General features: G+C 31.4%; 1 protein-coding gene across 1 annotated transcript; it reads right to left on the bottom strand.

Annotated features, from left to right (window-relative positions):
* Nucleotides 1–13,486: 13,486 nt before the first annotated feature.
* LOC125839505 (protein argonaute 10-like) lies at nucleotides 13,487–20,125 on the bottom strand. The gene is made up of 21 exons (XM_049518481.1): nucleotides 19,602–20,125; nucleotides 18,949–19,157; nucleotides 18,151–18,300; nucleotides 17,935–18,068; nucleotides 17,696–17,805; nucleotides 17,450–17,556; nucleotides 17,195–17,333; nucleotides 16,990–17,106; nucleotides 16,681–16,788; nucleotides 16,517–16,588; nucleotides 16,097–16,219; nucleotides 15,824–15,983; nucleotides 15,615–15,736; nucleotides 15,392–15,529; nucleotides 15,167–15,309; nucleotides 15,002–15,064; nucleotides 14,768–14,831; nucleotides 14,545–14,680; nucleotides 14,392–14,465; nucleotides 14,136–14,262; nucleotides 13,487–13,896 (listed from the first exon to the last, which is right to left on the bottom strand). Exons 1-21 carry the CDS (start codon nucleotides 20,070–20,072, stop codon nucleotides 13,715–13,717), a joined length of 2,949 nt encoding a protein of 982 aa, XP_049374438.1. The 5' UTR covers nucleotides 20,073–20,125; the 3' UTR covers nucleotides 13,487–13,714.
* Nucleotides 20,126–20,500: the final 375 nt, after the last annotated feature.

The raw sequence follows: 20,500 nt of genomic DNA, 5'->3' as shown, positions 1-20,500 counted from the left end.
GACGTACTCCTTCTGTTCGTAATGAGCATATCTACTGTCCACTAGCTATATATTAACAAAAAACCTTGGCAATATTTTGTAGGCAAACGATAAAAATAGCGTTATATCACAAACCTTTATGACAAATTTACTTAAATAAAATTAGAAAGAATTAATATATATATGAAGGCCTAACGTGGGATGCGATAGATTATTCCTTGTAAAGTTTAAGCGTGAAATAAAAATATCAACTATAAACTCAGGCGAACTTTATATATTAAATTCATATATACTACTATTATTTATACAAGTCCAAACTAGTTATTATTGAAATAGTGAATGCAATAATATTCATCGAGGAGTAAAGAGAGATGAATTAAGAATGATATAATCATTCTCTATAATAACTATGCTTTCTATGGAGTCGATTTTTCACTTTATGCTATACTATTATTTGCTCTTTGTAACAACATCTTGCTACAACAACCAAATAACATTTGTTATAGACAAGTTTGGCTCTATTTACATTAACTAAAAAAAAGTTATATCTACCATTGTTTAGAATGAATATTCATCTTTAAACACATGATTGATATATATATATATATATATCCAATAGTAACATTCTTTCGGTTTTTTTGAATCCTCTTATTAAAATTTCAAACATCGCCATCCACCGGAGAGGGTGGGGTGGGTGGAGGGGGTAGAAGAATAATATTTACATAGAAGGAAGAACCGTTATAAGAGGACCACCCTACTAGTATCAGTCTACTCCTAGTCTGATATATATATATATATATATATATATATATATATATATATAAAACCAATCTTTCTGTTGTGCCAGCCATTTTGTTATCAGTTTAGGACCACCCATCTATTGCCTGGCTCCTTCGTGTGTACTGACTTGATACACACACATATATATATACTATAATTATATTCATATTTATGTTAAACTTTTTTTATGTGTGTATGTATATATTTATGTATGGCTAGGGTTTTAGGGGTCTTAGCCTTTTAGGTGCTAATGGAGACCCCAATGCTTTTGGTGTTAATTAACTTGAGCAACCAAAAGTTATGGTGGGGAGGTATGTATTCCGAAATTCAGATTCTTAACCAATTCAGAGTTGAGTATTGGAAATAAAGTTGCTTTTGATAAGGAGATGCTTTATTCATCAGAGAGTCTTGCGGACACGCAAATTTAAATTAGTTAGTCACGTAAAAATAAATAAAAAATACTTTAGGTCGATCTAGGGCTTTGTTTTTAAGTCAAACCATAAATAATTTTTTTTTGAAAGTATGGCTAGTTGTTCTTTATTTAATTTTGCTTATTAGTTGGTGATTCTTTTTTACAGATCAAACTGATCTTTTTCTAAGGGTTGTTTAAATGTTAGCAAATGACAATATATATTACAAATAAATAAACGATAATCCCTTTTCGATCAAGAAAGTTTATTAATTCAGTGATCAATAATTTAATAGTATACAAATTAGTAACTTGTTAACTTATCGAGAAATGTTATTTTAATTTAATTTGTTAAAAAAAATAAGTTATAGCCTTAGTGATTGACGAGTTGAACTCCCATCTTGTTGGTGAGGGTTCGATGCCCACATTGTAATTCCCTCCCCATTTCCGCTCCGCTATCACCAATTTTTTTTTTTTAAAGAGTCATTTTACAAAGGGCTCTGAATTGGATCATCTATATAATTGAGTGGGTTAGGGGTGTGGGGTGATGGGGGATAGAGGCTACGAGAGTGAAGTGAAGATGAGGTGTGCTGGAGGACGGAAAAAATACAATCAATGTGAAATACCACTTTGTGGAACTTGTTTTCCCAACTTCCACGTCTTCAAATTATAAAAACATTAGCATACTGCTTGATTGAATTTTGGGATTAAGGTTATTGGATATGAATTATGATGATGCTAGTTTATTTTGAAGATAGTTAGGCAAACTAGCACGTTATAATTATGGATATAACATTTTGATGAGATTTCAGTTCTTGCGATTTTCTTTTTTAGGTAATCACATCTTAATCTCGTAGAAAGGGAGTTAGCTAGTTGCTCTTAAAATTAGCTTTTTTTTTCTTTAATACTTTGATTAGACGAAAATATATGAAAATCTGACGATACTTAATTTATATAATCTAAGTCACTATTATTTTGGGTTTGAAATATAATTTTAAAAAGATTAATGGTGAATCTAAAATAAAAAGCGATTCATCTAGATTTTTTTGCCTTTTCCCTTCTTTATGCTCTTTTACATGCTTTTTTATTTATCATATCAAAATTATTGGATTTCATAGAGGTCAATCATGTAAAGCCATTTATGTTCTCTCTTTATTGTGACCCCTTGGTGTTAAATTCCCAATCTTTTCTATATATTATAGTATCTTTATTTATAAGATGCAAGAATTCTATTCGAAAGTGCTAATTATGTTTTAATAGAGTCTTTAATTAATTAGTGTTAGATTCCTAAGCATAACTAATGTTGGGTTTTGTGAACAAAGTCCTACATTCTTGGTTGAAAAAAATTTAAGTTATTTAGAAAATATTTGATAATATTCTTAATGTGTGAGGTCAAATTTTACGGATCTGATTCAAAGCAGACAGTAGCATATCATGTTAAAACTTAAAAGTATGTTTGGTTGTTTAACCTAACAACATATATCAAAGCTAATAGTTCAACGATATGAGTATGGAAATGTAACTGTCTCACGACGTTCTAAACCCAACTCACGTACCACTTGAATCGGCGAACAACCGAACCCTTGGGACCTTCTTCAACCCCAAGATGTGATGAGTCGACATCGAGGTGCCAAACGACTCCGTCGATAAGAGCTCTTGGGAGTCATCAACCTGTTATTCCCGGAGTACCTTTGATCCGTTGAAAGACCGGCACACACGACATAGGGGTTTTACCCTTTTAATTATGGGCAGATTTGTTACACTCACACATAGTTTTAAGGACGCATACGTAAAAAAGAATCGATGCGCTTTTGTGGACATAAATACTTAACTGATGTAGGTGGCACACTAGTAGTTACACATCGATAGTTGATAAGATAGGTTTGAATATTCTTAATAGTGTAAGTTTTTGTTTTTGGAGAAAATTATACGAATAATATCACATCATATTAATTAAAAGTATTTCTAACGGTTAAACATCTAATTAATTGATCATCTTATACTATATGCTCCATTGAATATTCACCAAAAATTCATAGTTTTTTCTCCTTAAGATAAAGTTTAATTTCAAATGTTGGTTAAACCAATAATGCATGTACACATAACTCCTAGGGGATGATAGAATATAATCAATTAATCATTGAATCAAACAGTTTAATTGACACATTAAATTAATTAACCTCCTTTAATTTCTCGAGTGTCTACATGTTATTGGATTTTAACATACTAAAATTAGATACTGGGGAACATAACAACCAATGGAATATGTTCCAGGATTTTATTATTTTTTTTAAAAAATCTATAGAAAAAAATGTGAGAGAAAAGAAAGATAAAATAAAGAAAAAGATTTATTTAGTGGTAAAAGAAGATTTTCCATCTGGAAGCTTTTAGCATTAGAGTCGTCAATATGGACTAGGCCTGTTGGGCCAGCCTGGCTTAACCCAGGATTTAATAGGGCTGAGCTAAGATTTTTGGAGCCCATTTAAGAAAAGGGCTTTTTAGCCCGGCCTGAATAAGCCTGCTGATTTGTTGGGCTTGAGAAATATAGGTAGGGCCGGCCCGTGGGCCAAATAAAAATAATTAAAAAAATATAATATAATATTAAAATTTAAAATTAAAGAGAATCCAAACTCAAAATCTATTTAATATTTAACTAATTGAAACGGCATATAAATTGCAGATGAAAATGAAGATGTTAAGATAACCTTGCCACAAGCTGATTCAGATATGCTTGATGAAGATGATCATGAAGTGTTGAATACGTCATAGATTTCATGATGTGTTAGATACGCCATAAGTTTCATGATTTTTTTAAGGAGTTTATTTTTAACTTTTTTATGGTTGGAATATTGTCACATATTTTGTGTTTTAATGTGACAAAACAATTAGGTTAATATTTCTATTTATATATTTATACTTTTATTTGAAAAAACCTTAATAAATATTATAAAGATAATTTCATTTGTGGATTTGATTAACAAGTAGTAACATTAACATGATGTAATATTGTTTTGTCGAATTTATGATAATATTTTAAAATTATAATTTATAATTTATTTTAATAATTATAAAAAAAATATAATTTTAAAAAAAGTGGGCTAGCCCGGCAAGCCTGTAGCCCACGTACTTGTGGGTTGGGCCGACCGTTTTCTGGCCCACACCAAAAATGGGCTAGCCCGGCCTGACCCGTAAAATGTCAAAGCCTGTATGGGTTAGCCCGGATGGGGTGGGCTAGCCCATATTGACAGCTCTATTTAGCATCATCAACACATAAATCTTGAAAGTTTTTTAGAGGAATAATCCTACAATTATCTCTCTTAATTATTTTTGAATCGCAAAAATTAAAGAGTTTGAGATTTATGCAGTAATATTTACATAATCGATCACTTATTAGAATAATTATAGGTAAACTCAAACTTTAATTAATAATGACGAAATAACTATCACAATCTAAAAATATCGTTATACTCTCCGTGTATATAAGTTAAATTTTAATTTTAGTGAGTGGCCATGGTGGATTTTGGCATATATCTTCATAATTTTTTTTATCACTAGGCTTTATACTATTTTTTTCTAGCTAGGTTCAATACAAAGAACAAAGTAACATTAAAGAACAATTAATTAATTAAAATATCAATTGTTTAGGAAGATCCACTTTTATTATTTATTTTATTTCTTAGTTATTTTTTGTAGGAAGAATTAAAAGTTCTTTTTCTACTTTTACAGTTTAATTAATTAGTAACACAAGTCATTTTCTTGATTGTCTACATCAAGTCATATGTGTTTTTATTAATTAGAAAAAGTCATAAATTAAACCAGCTGTCACCAATGTATAACGATCTATATATCTATATATGATGAGAATTAAGTATCCAACAAATGGCAATTCTAGAGGAAAGTGCCAATGAAACTCAACACAAGGAAAACAGCTAACGAGGAATGTCCGATATTTATATTGGGATTAGATTAAATTCAAATTCGTATATTGCAGAATTCATTTTTAGAAACGATTTTTTCAATAGAATTTTTTCATATATAGCGATCTCAATTACCATTCCACCATAATCTGCGAGGAATATCTTAAATACACATTACTTTTGATTAATTTTAATCTTGTCTGGTTAAAATGCTCCTTTCATTTCTTTCTTTTTATCTTAATCTTTTCCTTGATCAGCAACACATGGAAAAGTATAATCCAATACGGAAAAATAAACTTATTTATACCGAGTATTTATATTAAGTCAATAATTGTATGATATGTAAACTTTATTTTAAAAAATTCGTTTAACTATAATTAATTATAGTATAATATATATAATATTTTATATAAGATTATTTAATTATGATAAATTGATACTGTAAATATCCGATGCGAATTCGTTAAGTTGATTTTTGCTATGACGTTTTTAATTAATGTAGTTGTGTTTTAGTTAGTGCACAAACCGTTCATCCACCCACATACGTGTTTATAAGGAGAAAAAAATATTGTGAAATATTGGGTGGGGAGATGGAAGTTATTAGTTGAGTTAGTAATTCTGATAAAAAAAAATCCCAAAATATAATGAAGTAATTATTATTTTTCCGATTAAGCTATTATTCAATAGTGTAAATCTTATTCCAACGAAAAGTTGTAATGAAGAGAGTTAGATCTAACCTCGAAATATAATACTCGATTAAAAAATTTATTATAGACTCAATTGAAATTTTGTGTGATAATCTTTTTCGATCATTCAGCTCCATCCTTTGAGGGGAATTAGTGAAAGATGTAGACGTTTTACCGTAGACATATTGTATATATTTCATTCGATTTGAATTATATATTATGTGAGGGAAATATGTTTTACATATATATGTATCTACACTACTTTTGCACATATTGTGAGTAAAACAGAAAATGAAAGCTACCGTTATAAAAATAATTAAGTAAATAAAAGTGTGTTTATCTTAAATATTTTAATTTTCTTCAAATGAGAAGGTCATACACAAACAAAAGTAAATAAAAAGTATTGGATTTGATTCTCACCATCATATATACATTTTAGAAAGAAAAAGAAAATTATAGCTTTAACTAGATAAAAAAAAAAGAATCAGACATGCATGTGATTTTTCGCGGTGCGGATGAAAGGGTCCCCCACCTTCCAACCCTAAAGTTAATAAATGCTCTTACAAAATTTAGAAACTCACACTAACCTATCTGCAATCTGCATGGTGGCTAGTCTTGGCGTGACAATATTCAATTTGTATCACTTGGCTTTGGGACCACCCTTTAACATCAAAATATAAATATATTGTTGCTCCTATTTTAAGTATATATATATATATATATATATATATATATATATATATATATATATATATATATATATATACTTTCTCCTTTACATGTTCATTATATTAAAATATATATCTAACTTTAAAAATTAAGAAATAATTTGTTATTTTATATAAAAAAAATTATCCTTATTATGACTCATAACTAATATGAGTGATGTACACTATTAATAAAATCACTATATTTTCATGAAGAATCCTTGGCTATTTCCAACGATATTTTGATTTTTGAATCGATGAGAAAAGAAAAAACAATAACGTTTTTATACGGAAAATTAGAAGTTTCCTACTATTTCAGTGAGAGTTTTTTTCCCACCTGTATTGTTTAGTGAGCGAAATGAGTTAGAGAAATCATATTCTATAGTAGGGGTGTACAAAACCGAACCAAACCGCAAATTCAGTCAAACCGAAAAAAAATCCGACTAGTGGTTTGGTTTGACTTGGTTTGATATTGGAAAAAAACCCGACTATATTTGGGTTGGTTTGGTTTTAACTAAAAAAAACCAACCCGACATTATATATGCAATTTTAAAATTTTATTTTATACATAAAAATATTTACTTTGATATAATTTTAAAATATTTCTTATACTATTTCATAGTTTTTATCTTTTAATATATTATTTCAAGTTTAAAACTTAGAATTCGGAATGGTCCAAAAAAAATTATAGTTCATAGATGTTGATAATTATAATAAAACTTAAATCAAAATCAAATTAAGACTAATGCAAAAAGAAAATCAATTCAACACTAAGAATGACAATAATATTGAATATTTGTTCTTTAGTTTACATTGGTTTAGATAATTAAAATACATAATCTAATTTTAATTTTCCTTAAATATTTAGTAATGTAACTAATACTTATTAAACTTATTTTAGCATGATTTAGTACTTTTAAATTATGATCATTTTCATTATGACTTTGCAATATTTATTTTATATGATGATTTCATTATTATTTTTTATTGAATATTTTAGTGTCATCAGTACTCATCTCATATTTTGTGTTATTTTTTTAAGAAACACCTTAGATAATTGTATTTTGGTTGTACTAAAGAAATATTTGGAGCACAAGTTAATTATATGTTTGTATGAAAACTTTACCGAAAAAATCCAAAAAATCTGAAAAAATCCGAGGTTTATTAGTTTGGTTTGATTTATAAATTTAAAAATTCGACACAATGATTTGGTTTGGTATTTGGAAAACCCGAACCAACCAAAGGTTGAAAAACCCAAAAAAATCCGAATTTTATTAGTTTGGCTTGGTTTATAAATTTGAAATTTTTACACAAATGGTTTGGTTTGATATTTGAAAAACCCGAACCAACCCGGTTATGTACACCCTATTCTATAGTACAAAATTTTTATTAATTTGCGATGGAAATATTACCCTTGCTTCTAGTAATAATGGTAAAATTATCATTCTTAAGGACTATCCCAAATCAAATATGAACAAATAAAAATGGACGGACTTCGGGTGGAATATCATTTATTTTTTTGACACCCTTTTCCTTCACCAATATTTATTAATTTCTCTTATCTTTACTACATATCCCCCACCAAAAAAAAAAAAAAAACTTCTTTTAAGTGATAATTCCCCTTTATTTTTCTTCCTCACACCCCTATTTATACCCCTAGCCCTCTTTGTTGAGAAAGTCATATAAACTTAGGTCTCTTCTTCTTCTTCTTCAACAATATTAGGGTTTTGTTATATTGATAGCGTAGACCACTATCAGTTGAAGCTGCCAGCATGATCTAAACTTACCTACAAATTTATATTGAGGCAAGATCAGATCATGTGGCTCCTTCACCCGTTAGTTCGTACTACGAAAAATAATCTTAACCCTATTTTTTTTCATGAATATGCAGTGGGGAAAGAAAGAAAGAAACTAAATTTAAGGGTAATGTTATGTACTCTCTACTTTCTTAGATTTGCTTTTTTATGAGTTTTATTTGAATTGGGGTTTTTTCGATTCTTTCTTCACAACATATCCAATGTGATCCCGTCTGAAATGGACGGTGTGTAGTACCTTGGCTCAAATTAATTTTCTATATACCTACTAATTCGATGTCTATCGATAGATGCAATTTTTCGTAGTATACCTAACAAATCGAGAGGTATTTTTCTTTTCTATCTTCTAATTGTGTTTTTTGTATTTTTTTAATTTTTGAGTCTTAACAAACTTATGATTATTTTGAAGATTTGTTAATATGCTTTGAGAAGTGAGCCTTATCAATAAAACCAAGATTTTCTCAGAAAATGGACCAAATCTTGATAAGTTTACATTTATTTTATTTTCTGAGGTTGTGTTGACCCTGTTTTTTTAAACCTAAGTTTATTTCATTGCTTTATTCACTATTGTTTTAAAGTAAAGAAAATTATGGATCTTTTTTTGCTTCTAGTAATCATTAACATAAACACATTATAAGTGTTCTTCAAACGTGTTAAAGTCAAGAATCCATCATTATGTTTTTCTCATTCCGTATTCACGCAGGGTCTGGAGAAGGATTAGAGCTAGCACATCTAAAGGGTGTTATATAGACAACCTATGAAAATGAGGATTTGGAGAAAGAGCTAACACACCTATGCCATTGCAAGTATTAGTGGGTAATAGTTGTTTTCACGATTCGAATTTATGACCTGACAAATATTAGTTGATAATAATTGTTTTCACGATTTGAATTTGTGATTTATTCAGAGAGACAACCTCCAAAGTTCCCGTTCATGGGTTTTCTCAACTATGAAATGAAATCATTTTATTCTACACTCTTTATAATGTGGAAGAGACATAGAGACCTTTAATTATGATCAATTAGTTTGGTATAACATCACACAAAGCCATTTAATGATCATGTAATCCTCTTTACGGTTTATTATTTCTTTAATTAGGACCACATGATGCTAATCCATTACAATGACCAAGTGCAATGGACACCTTAACTTAGAATTAAGGAAGCAAAAACAAACAAAAAAAAAAAAAAAAGGAAAATAAATATATACTCCTATTAAACATTAATAATGTACTCATTTACTTAATACACTGAATTTATTTTTTTATCATATAGAAAATATAAAAGGATAGATATTGAGGAGAAATTTTGTTAATTCTCCATCTAACTAATGTAAGGTAGAAATTGCGTTTACTGACTACTTTGAAAAGTAGTCTTTACGAATTTTGAAATTTTATGACAACGATTATTTTTCAATTACAGAAACTATAATAATAATAATTGTGGATCAGAAATATATATTTGTTTTTTCCAAAATTTCACTTCATCCCATGTAACAACAAAGTGTTTGTCTTATGTTACTACATTGTGAGATCATATAATATAATAATAAATAAACCAAAAAAAGGAAGGACTATTTCATTAAACTCCCAGTGGATGTGGATCTGAGTGAGTACAAAAATGAAACAAACAGACTTTGTCTTACGTAAAGATTCTATTGTCCTCTGCAATTTATCAATAAAGAACGATTGCCCCACATTTTTATGACACCAACTCCGAAATTTAGCCGTTTCAAAATTAACTTCAGATACGTGAATCTAAAGTCTGAAATTGAACTTTGTCAAACATAATCTAATTTTAAACTTGAGGTTTAAATTTGAAATAAAGTCTAATCAAATTCAAATCTCAGGTCTAACTTTAGACTTGTCGGTTAAAGCTTAATTTTAGATTCGTATACTCTAAAAGAAGAAGAATCGATCAACAACATGTTCAATATGAAGTTTGTCAAAATTGACTAACTATTTGTGTAAAACTAGTCAATTTAATTATTGTTAATTTTCAGTTTCATTTGATATAATATTTGATTGGATGAGTCTAGATGGAGTCACATGTGAAGCTTCAAAGTTCAAACACTCAATCATGACTTGTTTAGAATTGAGGTGTAGTTATCGTTTCTTTTTAAACTAACAAATTCCCTACCCCCACCCCATCTACATCCCTACATACACCATAAACTTTAGTTTAAATATTGTGTCTGGGATTTTCAGAACAAAGATTAATTAGCTAACTAGCTAGGTTATTCTGTTTGGTTAGATGGAGAAATATGAAATTATGTATGAAAAAAAAAGAGTTAACGATAAAAAGCACATCTAAATTAATTATCATCTTTTTACAAGTTTCACACCTCAACGAGCCATTATTCTATTACCTATCTAAATTATCATTTTTTCACAAGTTTATGTTTCAACTATATATCACTCTTGTTGTATAAAAGCACATTTTTATGCTAAGTTGACCTATTGTCGATTGGAAACATATATATATTTGACCAACTCAGCATCGAAGTATATATGTTTTAATACAAAAGAGAGAGAGATAAATTAGATAGATACAGAGAACAATGGATAATTAAGATATAAAACTCGTGATTAACTCAAATTATAATGAAAAACACATAACAATTTTGCTACACAAGATGATCTATACATCTCCTTCAAGATCTTCTTTATGTGGAATCATAGTAGACAGCTTGGAATACATCATTTTTCCATTAAAAAACAGATGATGCATGTGAAACCACAGAATATATACAACCCACAATTTTATTTTTTTAATTTTTTTCTAATATGATGTTGATATGAAACTGCTTTGTATACATATGCATATGCAAATTTCAGTTGAACATGACTTTTAATTTTGTCTTGTTTTTCTAGTTAGGAAGGTTCATATATGGTGCAAGAATCTTGAGACTTTTCTTATACTTAGTATTATAAAAAGATATGCATATAAAAGTTAATTGATTCTTTGCAATATTTTGTCTAAAGTGACTCATGAGGTTTTGTTATTTATTTACTTTTCATGGAAATAAGAGGAAAATATCAGTTTACTTGTAGGAATTTGTTGTATTCTACAAATGGTTAATGGTCCCATGAAGTGATATCCAGCTAGGAATTTCAATTCTCCCAAGAGATTTAGTGAAGAAAATGTTCATATAGTTGAGGCTGAAAAAAAGGGGGAATATTAAAGAACCATAATAAGAATATTATTACAAGATATAAGTGTAGGATGAGTAAGCTATATAATTTGTATTCTAAGATGTTGAGTTATATTTGTTTATTGTTGAGTTTACATGGAGTTTAGGGTGGAAATTAAATGTTTTTTTATGGAAAATTACTTCTTTGAAAGGGTTTTCTAGGAAAATGTAAGTAATTTTAATTCGTAGAGTAAATATTTTAAAAGGTCAGTGAACTATGAAGAATATGTATAAAAATCATTTAACTTTAATTTGTATTAGTAAATCACTCAACATAAGGCTTTTTTCATATGAGATCATTCAATGAGGTGTGTTGGAAGAAATGACATATTTGAATGTCATGTATGAAACTTGTTTTTTTCAATTTTCATAAGAAAAATCATTTGTCTTATTTTTAAAAAAATATATTTTTGTAGAGAGAAGAATTCTCAAAAAACTTGATCAATTAACATGAAAATATTTTTATTTGTATCGAACACACCGTTAATAGAACTTGAAAGGGTCGCAACAAGAACCGCGGGTAGTTCTATTAGATTTTGCATCATGGTATTTCACAACACTTTTAAATTATTTATGAAAAAAATGCTTCTACTATTTACTTGCTGTTTACAATAGAGCTTCAAATGAAAAGATTTTAGATTTATAATAATGTTGATACCTAATATGGGACAGAGGGAGAATTAATTAACTAATACTTGATTGTTTATATTTTTATAAAAGTAATGGAAAAATTACAAAAATACACTTTATAAGATATCATAATTTATAAAATTGTCCATCATTTAAAAAAATTACTAAAATTTCCTCTCAATACATCATACATCCCTATCTCTTTTCGAATACATTCCTATCCCCCTCGGATACATCCCTCCCCTCTCGGATACATCTCTCCCATTAAGTAATGTATCAGACAACCAAGGAATATATCCTAGAGCAATAAAAATCATTTTTTTTTTAATTGGAGAAACTTCTGGGATAGGATGTAATTAACCCCAAATATATGGAATTTCCGTAAGTTTCTCATAATAAACTGTCCATTTGATCTCAAGACTCTGGGCATAAAGCTTAAATCCGAAAGCATAATTTGATTTCGCTTTAACATTTTGTTCAGAAAATACTTACTTGCACTCAATATTTGTACAGAGTAATCTCCTGAACCGTGATTCTTGTAGTTGAATTCAAATATCATCAATTTATTTTAGATGGCCCAAAATTTTCTCTTTTATACTATCCTTGGGCCCAAAACTTATAAGATGAACTGAGGAATTTGAAGTGTAACTATTTCATCCTAGGGGAACTATACTGGAATTTTTTAAATTTGAATATAGTATTAACTGATTTACCTTTCAAAAAAATAACTAGAATTTTTCTTTCCTCTAAATATCAAAATGTGTTATACTTTTCCTCTCACAATCAATAATTAAGTAAGAGGCGGACCTAACATTTGAAGACATATATTGTGGTTATCAAACATGAGCTGTCGTGAATTCATACTTCCATTGTTTGCCGAATGGAAGTGTTTGATAAATATTGGGCCAGCCCAAATGAGAAAAAAGGGGGAGATAAGGAAATAGACAAATTAGCATTGATCGAAGCTATATAATTAATAACTTTATATTTTTTGCCAAACTTTTTTAAATACAAAAGTATTTATTTATCATATTGAGAAGTTCAGTAAAATCATTTGAGTAGGACTACGGCTATAACATAATCGACAAATTCAAAATGTACTCCTACAAGTAAAGAGAGTTCGAATAGAGATTGATCGTCCCCAAAAGACTATGAATCAATTTACAAGTCCAATGTCAATGGCTTGGTTTCTAGTGGCTATACATTGCGAGCCTATGTATATATATCAATCATTTGATGATTAGTTTGATTTGGTTTTAATAGTTAAAAGATCGCTTAAATAAATTTGATTTTAATTTTAATCAAAAACCGAGTTATTAATATTCCATCAAGAAGACAAATAAGAAAAAAAGACAGAAGTACACTACTCTTTAGGATTAGGAAGAGTTATTTCTACTTGAATTTGATTAAACATTGTATTAATCTGGCTACATTGCTAAACTACTTACCATTAATTGAAAACAAAGCCGCTTTACATCATTAAAACTAACATGAAAATTAACCTAGGATGATCAACATACATACATATACAAACAAAGATGCATGTGGTCTGAACCCCTACTATTTGTTACATTTGCTACTCCCTTGTTTATTCTTCTTCCTAACAATAAAACATTACTCTCTTCACATTTTCTTTAAGCGCAGGCAACGGTCTAACACCCGTCTCTCGTATAGCCTTGCTGCTGCCTTGATGAGGGCTGCCTGAATTATTTTCCGGCATGTCTGGTTCCATGTAGAATCTGGCTCGAAATGCAGCTAAATGTGCATAATATGCTGGAGGAACTGCAATAAAAACAATCTTTTTAGCTCATCTAAGTTTACAAACTTTGAAACATATTGGTTCCAAAACTCAAATTTTCATGTTTCATGTTTCAACTGCAAAATCTATGGACAGGTAGGAGCTTAGATAATATCGTTTACACGAAAAATGCAAAAGCTTTACTTAAAGAGATCATCATTTTTTTGAGGTTTATATTTCCTTAGTACTATAGCCCAACTTTATGTATACATTTTTCACTTACCCACAGAGACAGAACGCGTGCACCTTGCATATGTATAGCAGAGATTGTTAGTCAAGGACTGGATTCCGTCTGCTGTGAAATTGTTTTCATCCCACAGAACATGGTAATGTGCAGGCCGGCTTGTACCCTGCCAAGATGAAGTAGTGCATCAATTATAATGTGTAATGCATAATTTGTGATGGAACAAAAGTTCATGCTTTTAGCATTTGTAGATAATGATTCCAACAGAGGAAAAAGGTTGTTTCGGTTTATATACCTGAATGCCAGCGTGGCTACAAAGATAGAAGTCGAATTCTGTTGGATGACAGATTTTTGTATCAACCACAGTACCTGACGAAGAAAATGATGGTAAGCATTCATGATACTAGACCATATCTCTGAAGTGTGTCTAAGACTAAGGATAGTTTACCAGGCAATATGTTTCCACTCCTATCAATGCTGCTCCTGTCCTTGTGATTATTAGCAAATAGTCGGGTGTGATGCCGTTTCTGTACCACAATAAAAGTTACTGGCGGTTGGTAATTTGGCTCTAGAGATGCACAAGCCTGCACAAAAGAACTTTTTGTCAGATTAAAATCATATATGGTGAAGTAGAAACCAGAGGAAGAGGCATTGACAGGATTAGCACCAACCTTCCTAATTGCATCTAACTCGAAAAGCAGTACTTGGTAAAATTGCCCTTCACTCACTCCATCCCTGCACACAAAATGCTCTAATAAGACTGGGGAAATAAGCAAATCATATGAATCGACAAAAGAAGACACTAATTACAATGCACGTCTCAAAATGCACAAATCAAGAAATGTTTATGCTAGTCGCTGTAGTAGGGTCATCATCTATCAAAGCACTTAGAGTGAGGGACTTGCCGATAAAAGATTATCCTTTGTGGCTTTTGGCCTGTGGCCTTTCTGAAGGATATAAGGAGATCCCTGCAATGCAAAGTAGATACAGTAACACCAGCATAAGCAATCTTTCATCAAACGACAATAAATACATTGAAAATTAAGAAACAGAACTCATAGAAAGAATACCTTATCATGCCACCACTAACTGTTCCACGTGCAGGATCATGCCATGTCTTGTACAAATCTTGTATAAGTTCTTGTCTATGAGCTTGAGCGCAAACAAGACCGGCATATTTTGTCACCTCAGGCCAATCTTGAGAAGCTACTACCTGCAGTCAGATTAGGAAATTGAGGTTCCTGCTACACCGGAAAAGAGGAGATTAAGAAGTGTGGCCTCAAATAGGAACTTACAGCTGCAATTGAAGGGCTAGAGTCTTCTCCGTTTTCAGGGTGGGTCACATCTGCTCCAAATATGATGGTAGGTATATCACTTACTAACGGTATTCTACAGCTAATAGCATCCAACAGAACGGTATTTCGACCACCCATCTGCTACCTCAGCAGAAAGTATTTGTAAGAATGCAAATTCATTAAAGTATATAATGCATGTTATAAGTAGCTAATTTAGATGCACCTTGACGTTTATCTTTAAGGAGACATTTGCCAAGTATTGTTTGCTGATCTTGAATACATGCTTTGTCAGACAGCATTGGGTTATTAAACCAAGATCAGTCTCACATATCCGCTTTATGTCACCTACAAGATAATGGCGTAAGAAAGTTTGAGAAGGCGGCAATCTTCAAACCTATCTCAATTCAACATCTGAAAGTTATTTCACCATACCATAGAGGGACCCATTGTTATCTGGTAGAATGACCAATAGAAGCTCAAGTTCTTTTCCTTTTAGCTTGTTTACGCATGAATGATATACATGCTTCAAGGCTTTCTCTACTTGATCTGGCCTGGCCATGTATATTGGAATTATTGGTTCCGGATTGAACTCCTGTCAGCATAACCCACAGGAGCAAAGGTCAATTGTCTTCGTGTCTATTAACAAACATGGACTGAAAGAGAAATGGACAAGGAACAAAGAGAAAGAGCTTGCAAAACAACTACCATTCCAGATACTTGACACATCTGAGCCAGTTCGTTACAAAAGCCACGAGCAACACTCTCTTGGACACTTCGTGAAAAGTTGATGCATGCCCAACGGTTGACGGTCATCCCATTTATCATTTTCTGTGCACACATCAAGTTTAGACATTAGCAAAATGCAAAGCCAAAATAGACAATACAAAGTAACTGGAAACCCCAAAGAAGAAGATTGTTACCATAATATGAAAAATAAGCAATACAAAGTTAAGTATGATTTAGTAAACAAAAAGTGAGATATTGGATCTTTTTCTTTTTGCCACCATGGAAAATAAAATTGAACTCATGATGTTAATGCATGAATAGTGTAACATAGAAGTAGTAAGTAAACTGATGATTTGCTTGTTGTAACAACAAAAGAAAGAAAACAAGCGGAAAAAGGACCTTGTTCATCATATTCCACTGCCCAACTTGAGGTAAACAATCCTTCTCCTTCCCTGTCTCATGATATTTTAGCTGTGGAGAAATGAGAGAAGTAGATGGTCAAAGGATAAAGCATTCAGGTTAAATAAGACTGAAGAATTAAAGCTCGTGTGTAGTGTTTTTACCCAAGGAGCAGGCAGCACGCGGGCTTCCACCGATGCTTGTTTTTCACTGATTTTGATTCCAAACTCCTTTGCATATGGGTCTTCATTATAATCATTGTGTTGAACAGTCTATATTTTACAAGACAGTCAAGTACTGTTCTGAAGCATATTCACATAACAAAAACAAGGAGACTCTAAACATAAAGGGTCTGTAACATTTGAAAAGCCAATAAGCTGGTTTCGACTGGTTCGAGCAGTAGAGGTATCATTGACAAGCTAAACATATTAAAATTCAGAAAGAAAGCATGAAGTACAAATCTAACAGCATACCTGCAAAATCGAGTTCTCACGATCTCTTGGTCTTTGGCATGTGACCTTCAAAAGAGAAGTAATTTGCTTCTCACTCAACCTTTTGGTGTATCGTTGTCCCTCAACAATTTTACACGCCTAGAAAACAATAGCATTTCACGTTCAGAACTGTTTGAAAGAAACATGAAGGCTTGAAGCTATACCGCATATCGAATAATATTCTCACCTCCATAGGTAAATAGTTGGCTTTCTTTTGGTTCCCTACTTGAAGGCATGGAAGATGTGTATTCTTTATTGTAAAGCCATACATTTCTTGAAAGTATTCTACTACCGACTTCATGGTTAAATTGTCATCAACAGGAAATCTGAGCAAGGTAACAATGAGCATTAGGTCAACCTAAGTTTGATCACTCTCGGAACAAATGTCTTGTATTAAAATGTTAAGAGTAACAAATACAAAGGCATAAGACAAAAAGCTTACACTAGTTCTCTCGTGGGCTGAGTTGTTAGTCCTGAAACTCTATACTTTCTCCGGACATTGCCCCTGTGTGTCACTTCAACTTTCACTCCTCTAAGAGCCTTCTTAATCTAGATGGCATATGTAGGTAAAATTAAAAGGTTAATCTAAGTGTAAAGCGGCCAAAGCATTTCATCTAAAAGCAATGCAGCAAGCTTAACAGCATTAACTCGACAAGGGAATCATTCAAGTCCAGTTAGATGTTATTACCTTTACACGATCCGAGTCAGATAAGGGTCTTGACGACACATCTTTTCCAAGAAGCTGGGCTACAAACTCTATCACTGGTAGAGCTTCAATAAATGCAGCTGAAGCCATATCTGTTATTCAGGATACAAAGATCCAATACAGTTAGGAATGATTAACTACATGAACAACTATCATTTAATTCTTTAGAAATTTCACAACAGTCATATTGTATTTAATCTGAACATTGACAGTAAAATCACCAATGTTAAGCGACAAGCCCATTTGGGTCGGTCTAATGCTCTGGTAGAATCCACACCATGCTTCTAAACCATCACCAAGAGGCTGAGGTTTGCGGATATCAGGCGAAAAGAAAGATCTTCCAACAGGACAATACCTATACAGAAATGTGCATTATCAGACAAAAATTCAACCTAACAGAAATCAAACGCAGGTACAAAAACTGAAGGAGTGTCTACCTCTTGATCGAAAGCTCTCTCAAAACAATGTCCAGAATTTGAAGAGCTTCTTTTGGACCATCAGCGCGCTTACCAGCTAGAAATTCACTCAGATGATGTAGATTCGCTCTTGCAACAAACTTAATAACCACTTTATATTCTCTTTCTCTCCTAAAACATTTTACAATTCACAAGAGAGAACAAAGACAAATTATTTAGTATTGGAATGAAATAGGCCTAATCCAAGATGAATCCGTTTTAGATAATCGCATAGCCCGACTCAACTACTTCGGGATTAAGGCACATTTTATTGAATGATTACACAAGAAAACAAAGAACATCTTTCTTAAGCTCCCGTTTGGCCATAGATTTTGGGAGTAGATTTTTAAAAAATATTGTTACAACTTACAAAACACTGTTTGTTCATGAAAATTGGTCAGTTTTTTAAAATTTATCTTCAAAATTTCACTTTCATTCACAAAACTTCAAAATTTTTACAAGTAAAATGCATGTCCAAACACAACTGAGAAAGTTCCAAGAACTAGTTTCCAGCACAACTTCAAAAATTATTATTTTTTCCAAGTTTCAACTAAATCTATGTCCAAATGCTAGCTAATTAATCTATAGACTGAACCAGATTAAAAAAGTACTTGAGATAATGATATCTTCTTATTTTTTTATTCTTAGTAATATTTTGACAAGACTTCAGAAGCTTAGGAGTAAAAGGATTTTCTACATTTAAAGCTATCTAGTGGTAAATTCTAAATTGAAGTATGAAACAATCCAAAACGAATGAGGACAAAAACAATAAAGTCTTACTTTGGACCATTGATCACATCATCTTCATCAATAAGCTTAATGGTAAACTCCTTCCACTTAAAAGGAAGTTCACCAGCAGTGTAAAGACTCTTCCTGCCATCATAAGCTGGTAATCTCATCCCTAGGTGGGATTCTTTGTACAGTTTCACCAGCTCTGCCATGATAGCTCTGTTTACAGTTCTTGATGACACTTCAGGGATTACAGTAACCTGCAAGCAACAGCAAAAAGTCGGTATTCTAAAGGGGAATACATACAAAAAAATACAAAGAGAATTATCACAACAGTTCTGACCAAACTTCAGAAAGTCATTAATGCTATGGGAAAAAAGCAAAGTAAAAACAAGTGAAATAACAAGGGTAAAAAACTTCAAAGGGGATGTCAGATTAAGGGCCCCAAAAAGTAATACACAAATTTACTATAGTTCTTCAAAGATGGCTCAAAGAAACCATCAAAAAAGTAAATACTCACTCTATTTGATCAATTTATTTGCCTTATTTTCCTTTTTAGTCTGTTTCAAAAACAATCTTTAGTTCTTACATTCAACATGTTTAAGATCACCAAATTAACGAACATTTTAGTACATTTAAGACCACAACCACGTGCCAAGTCAAAACCACACAGACAAATTGAAATAGAGAGAGTAGCAACTTACATCATACTGGTTCAACTCTTTGTCTGGTAAATCAGCCAAAAAATGGTTTGCTTTTACAATGCATTTTGTCCCAAGTTGCCCATAACCTGGTCTTGGGGCAAAACACAAAGACTTGCTTGAAGAAGGAAACCCTGAGCTACTTCCATTAGTCTCAACTCCTGACACATTTGTTGCTTCAACAGAAGCTGCTATAACTGGCTTGCTAGCTGCTGTACAAGGCCTTGAACTAGGCCTCATAAAGGTCTCACCTTGATCTGACTTTCTGCCTCCTCTTCCCCTTCTTCTACCTCTATTTCTTGAAGGGGGTGAAGTCTGGTTATGGATTTTGTTGTTTTGGGGTTCTTGATTTGGTGGCCCTTTGCCATTTTGAGGAGTCTTGGGGGTTTTCTGAACTGGATTCATGGTGTTTTGCAAATGGGGTTTGATCACAATGTGTTGTTCTGAACTTTCTTTCATCTGCCTTATAGGCATGATGATGCTATTTTATCTTTTTCTGCTTTTCTTGATAAGCACAAGAAAACTGTTCAGAACACTCCAAATGGCCTCAAGATTTGAAGATTATTGTACTGAAAACACAAAAACAGAAAGGGTAACACATGTCAGCAACATAATGAATTTTGGCAGGAAGCTAAGTGATGAAAAAAGCTTTGAACTTTCACACACACAATGGAAATTTTCTTGATTTTGCATATCCAAACATTATCACATTACACAACAGCAGCTAAACATTAATAAAGATTACTCCTTTTGTATCAAAAAAATGAAATTTTGCAATTAAAAATTGTCACAGGTCTTGTCACTGCAGAAGACTAGACTATCAAGCCAGAAAAAAAAATAGTAAAATGATGATAAACTGCAAAAGATAAAGAATGAATAGATATCTAACCACCTTAATATAA

Source organism: Solanum verrucosum, unplaced genomic scaffold, assembly GCF_900185275.1.
Source record: "Solanum verrucosum unplaced genomic scaffold, falcon-dt-bn FXZP01000306.1, whole genome shotgun sequence".
NCBI classification, from domain to species: Eukaryota; Viridiplantae; Streptophyta; class Magnoliopsida; order Solanales; family Solanaceae; genus Solanum; species Solanum verrucosum.
The sequence above is the reverse complement of the archived record's forward strand: the minus strand, read 5'-3'. Positions and strand labels throughout refer to the sequence as shown.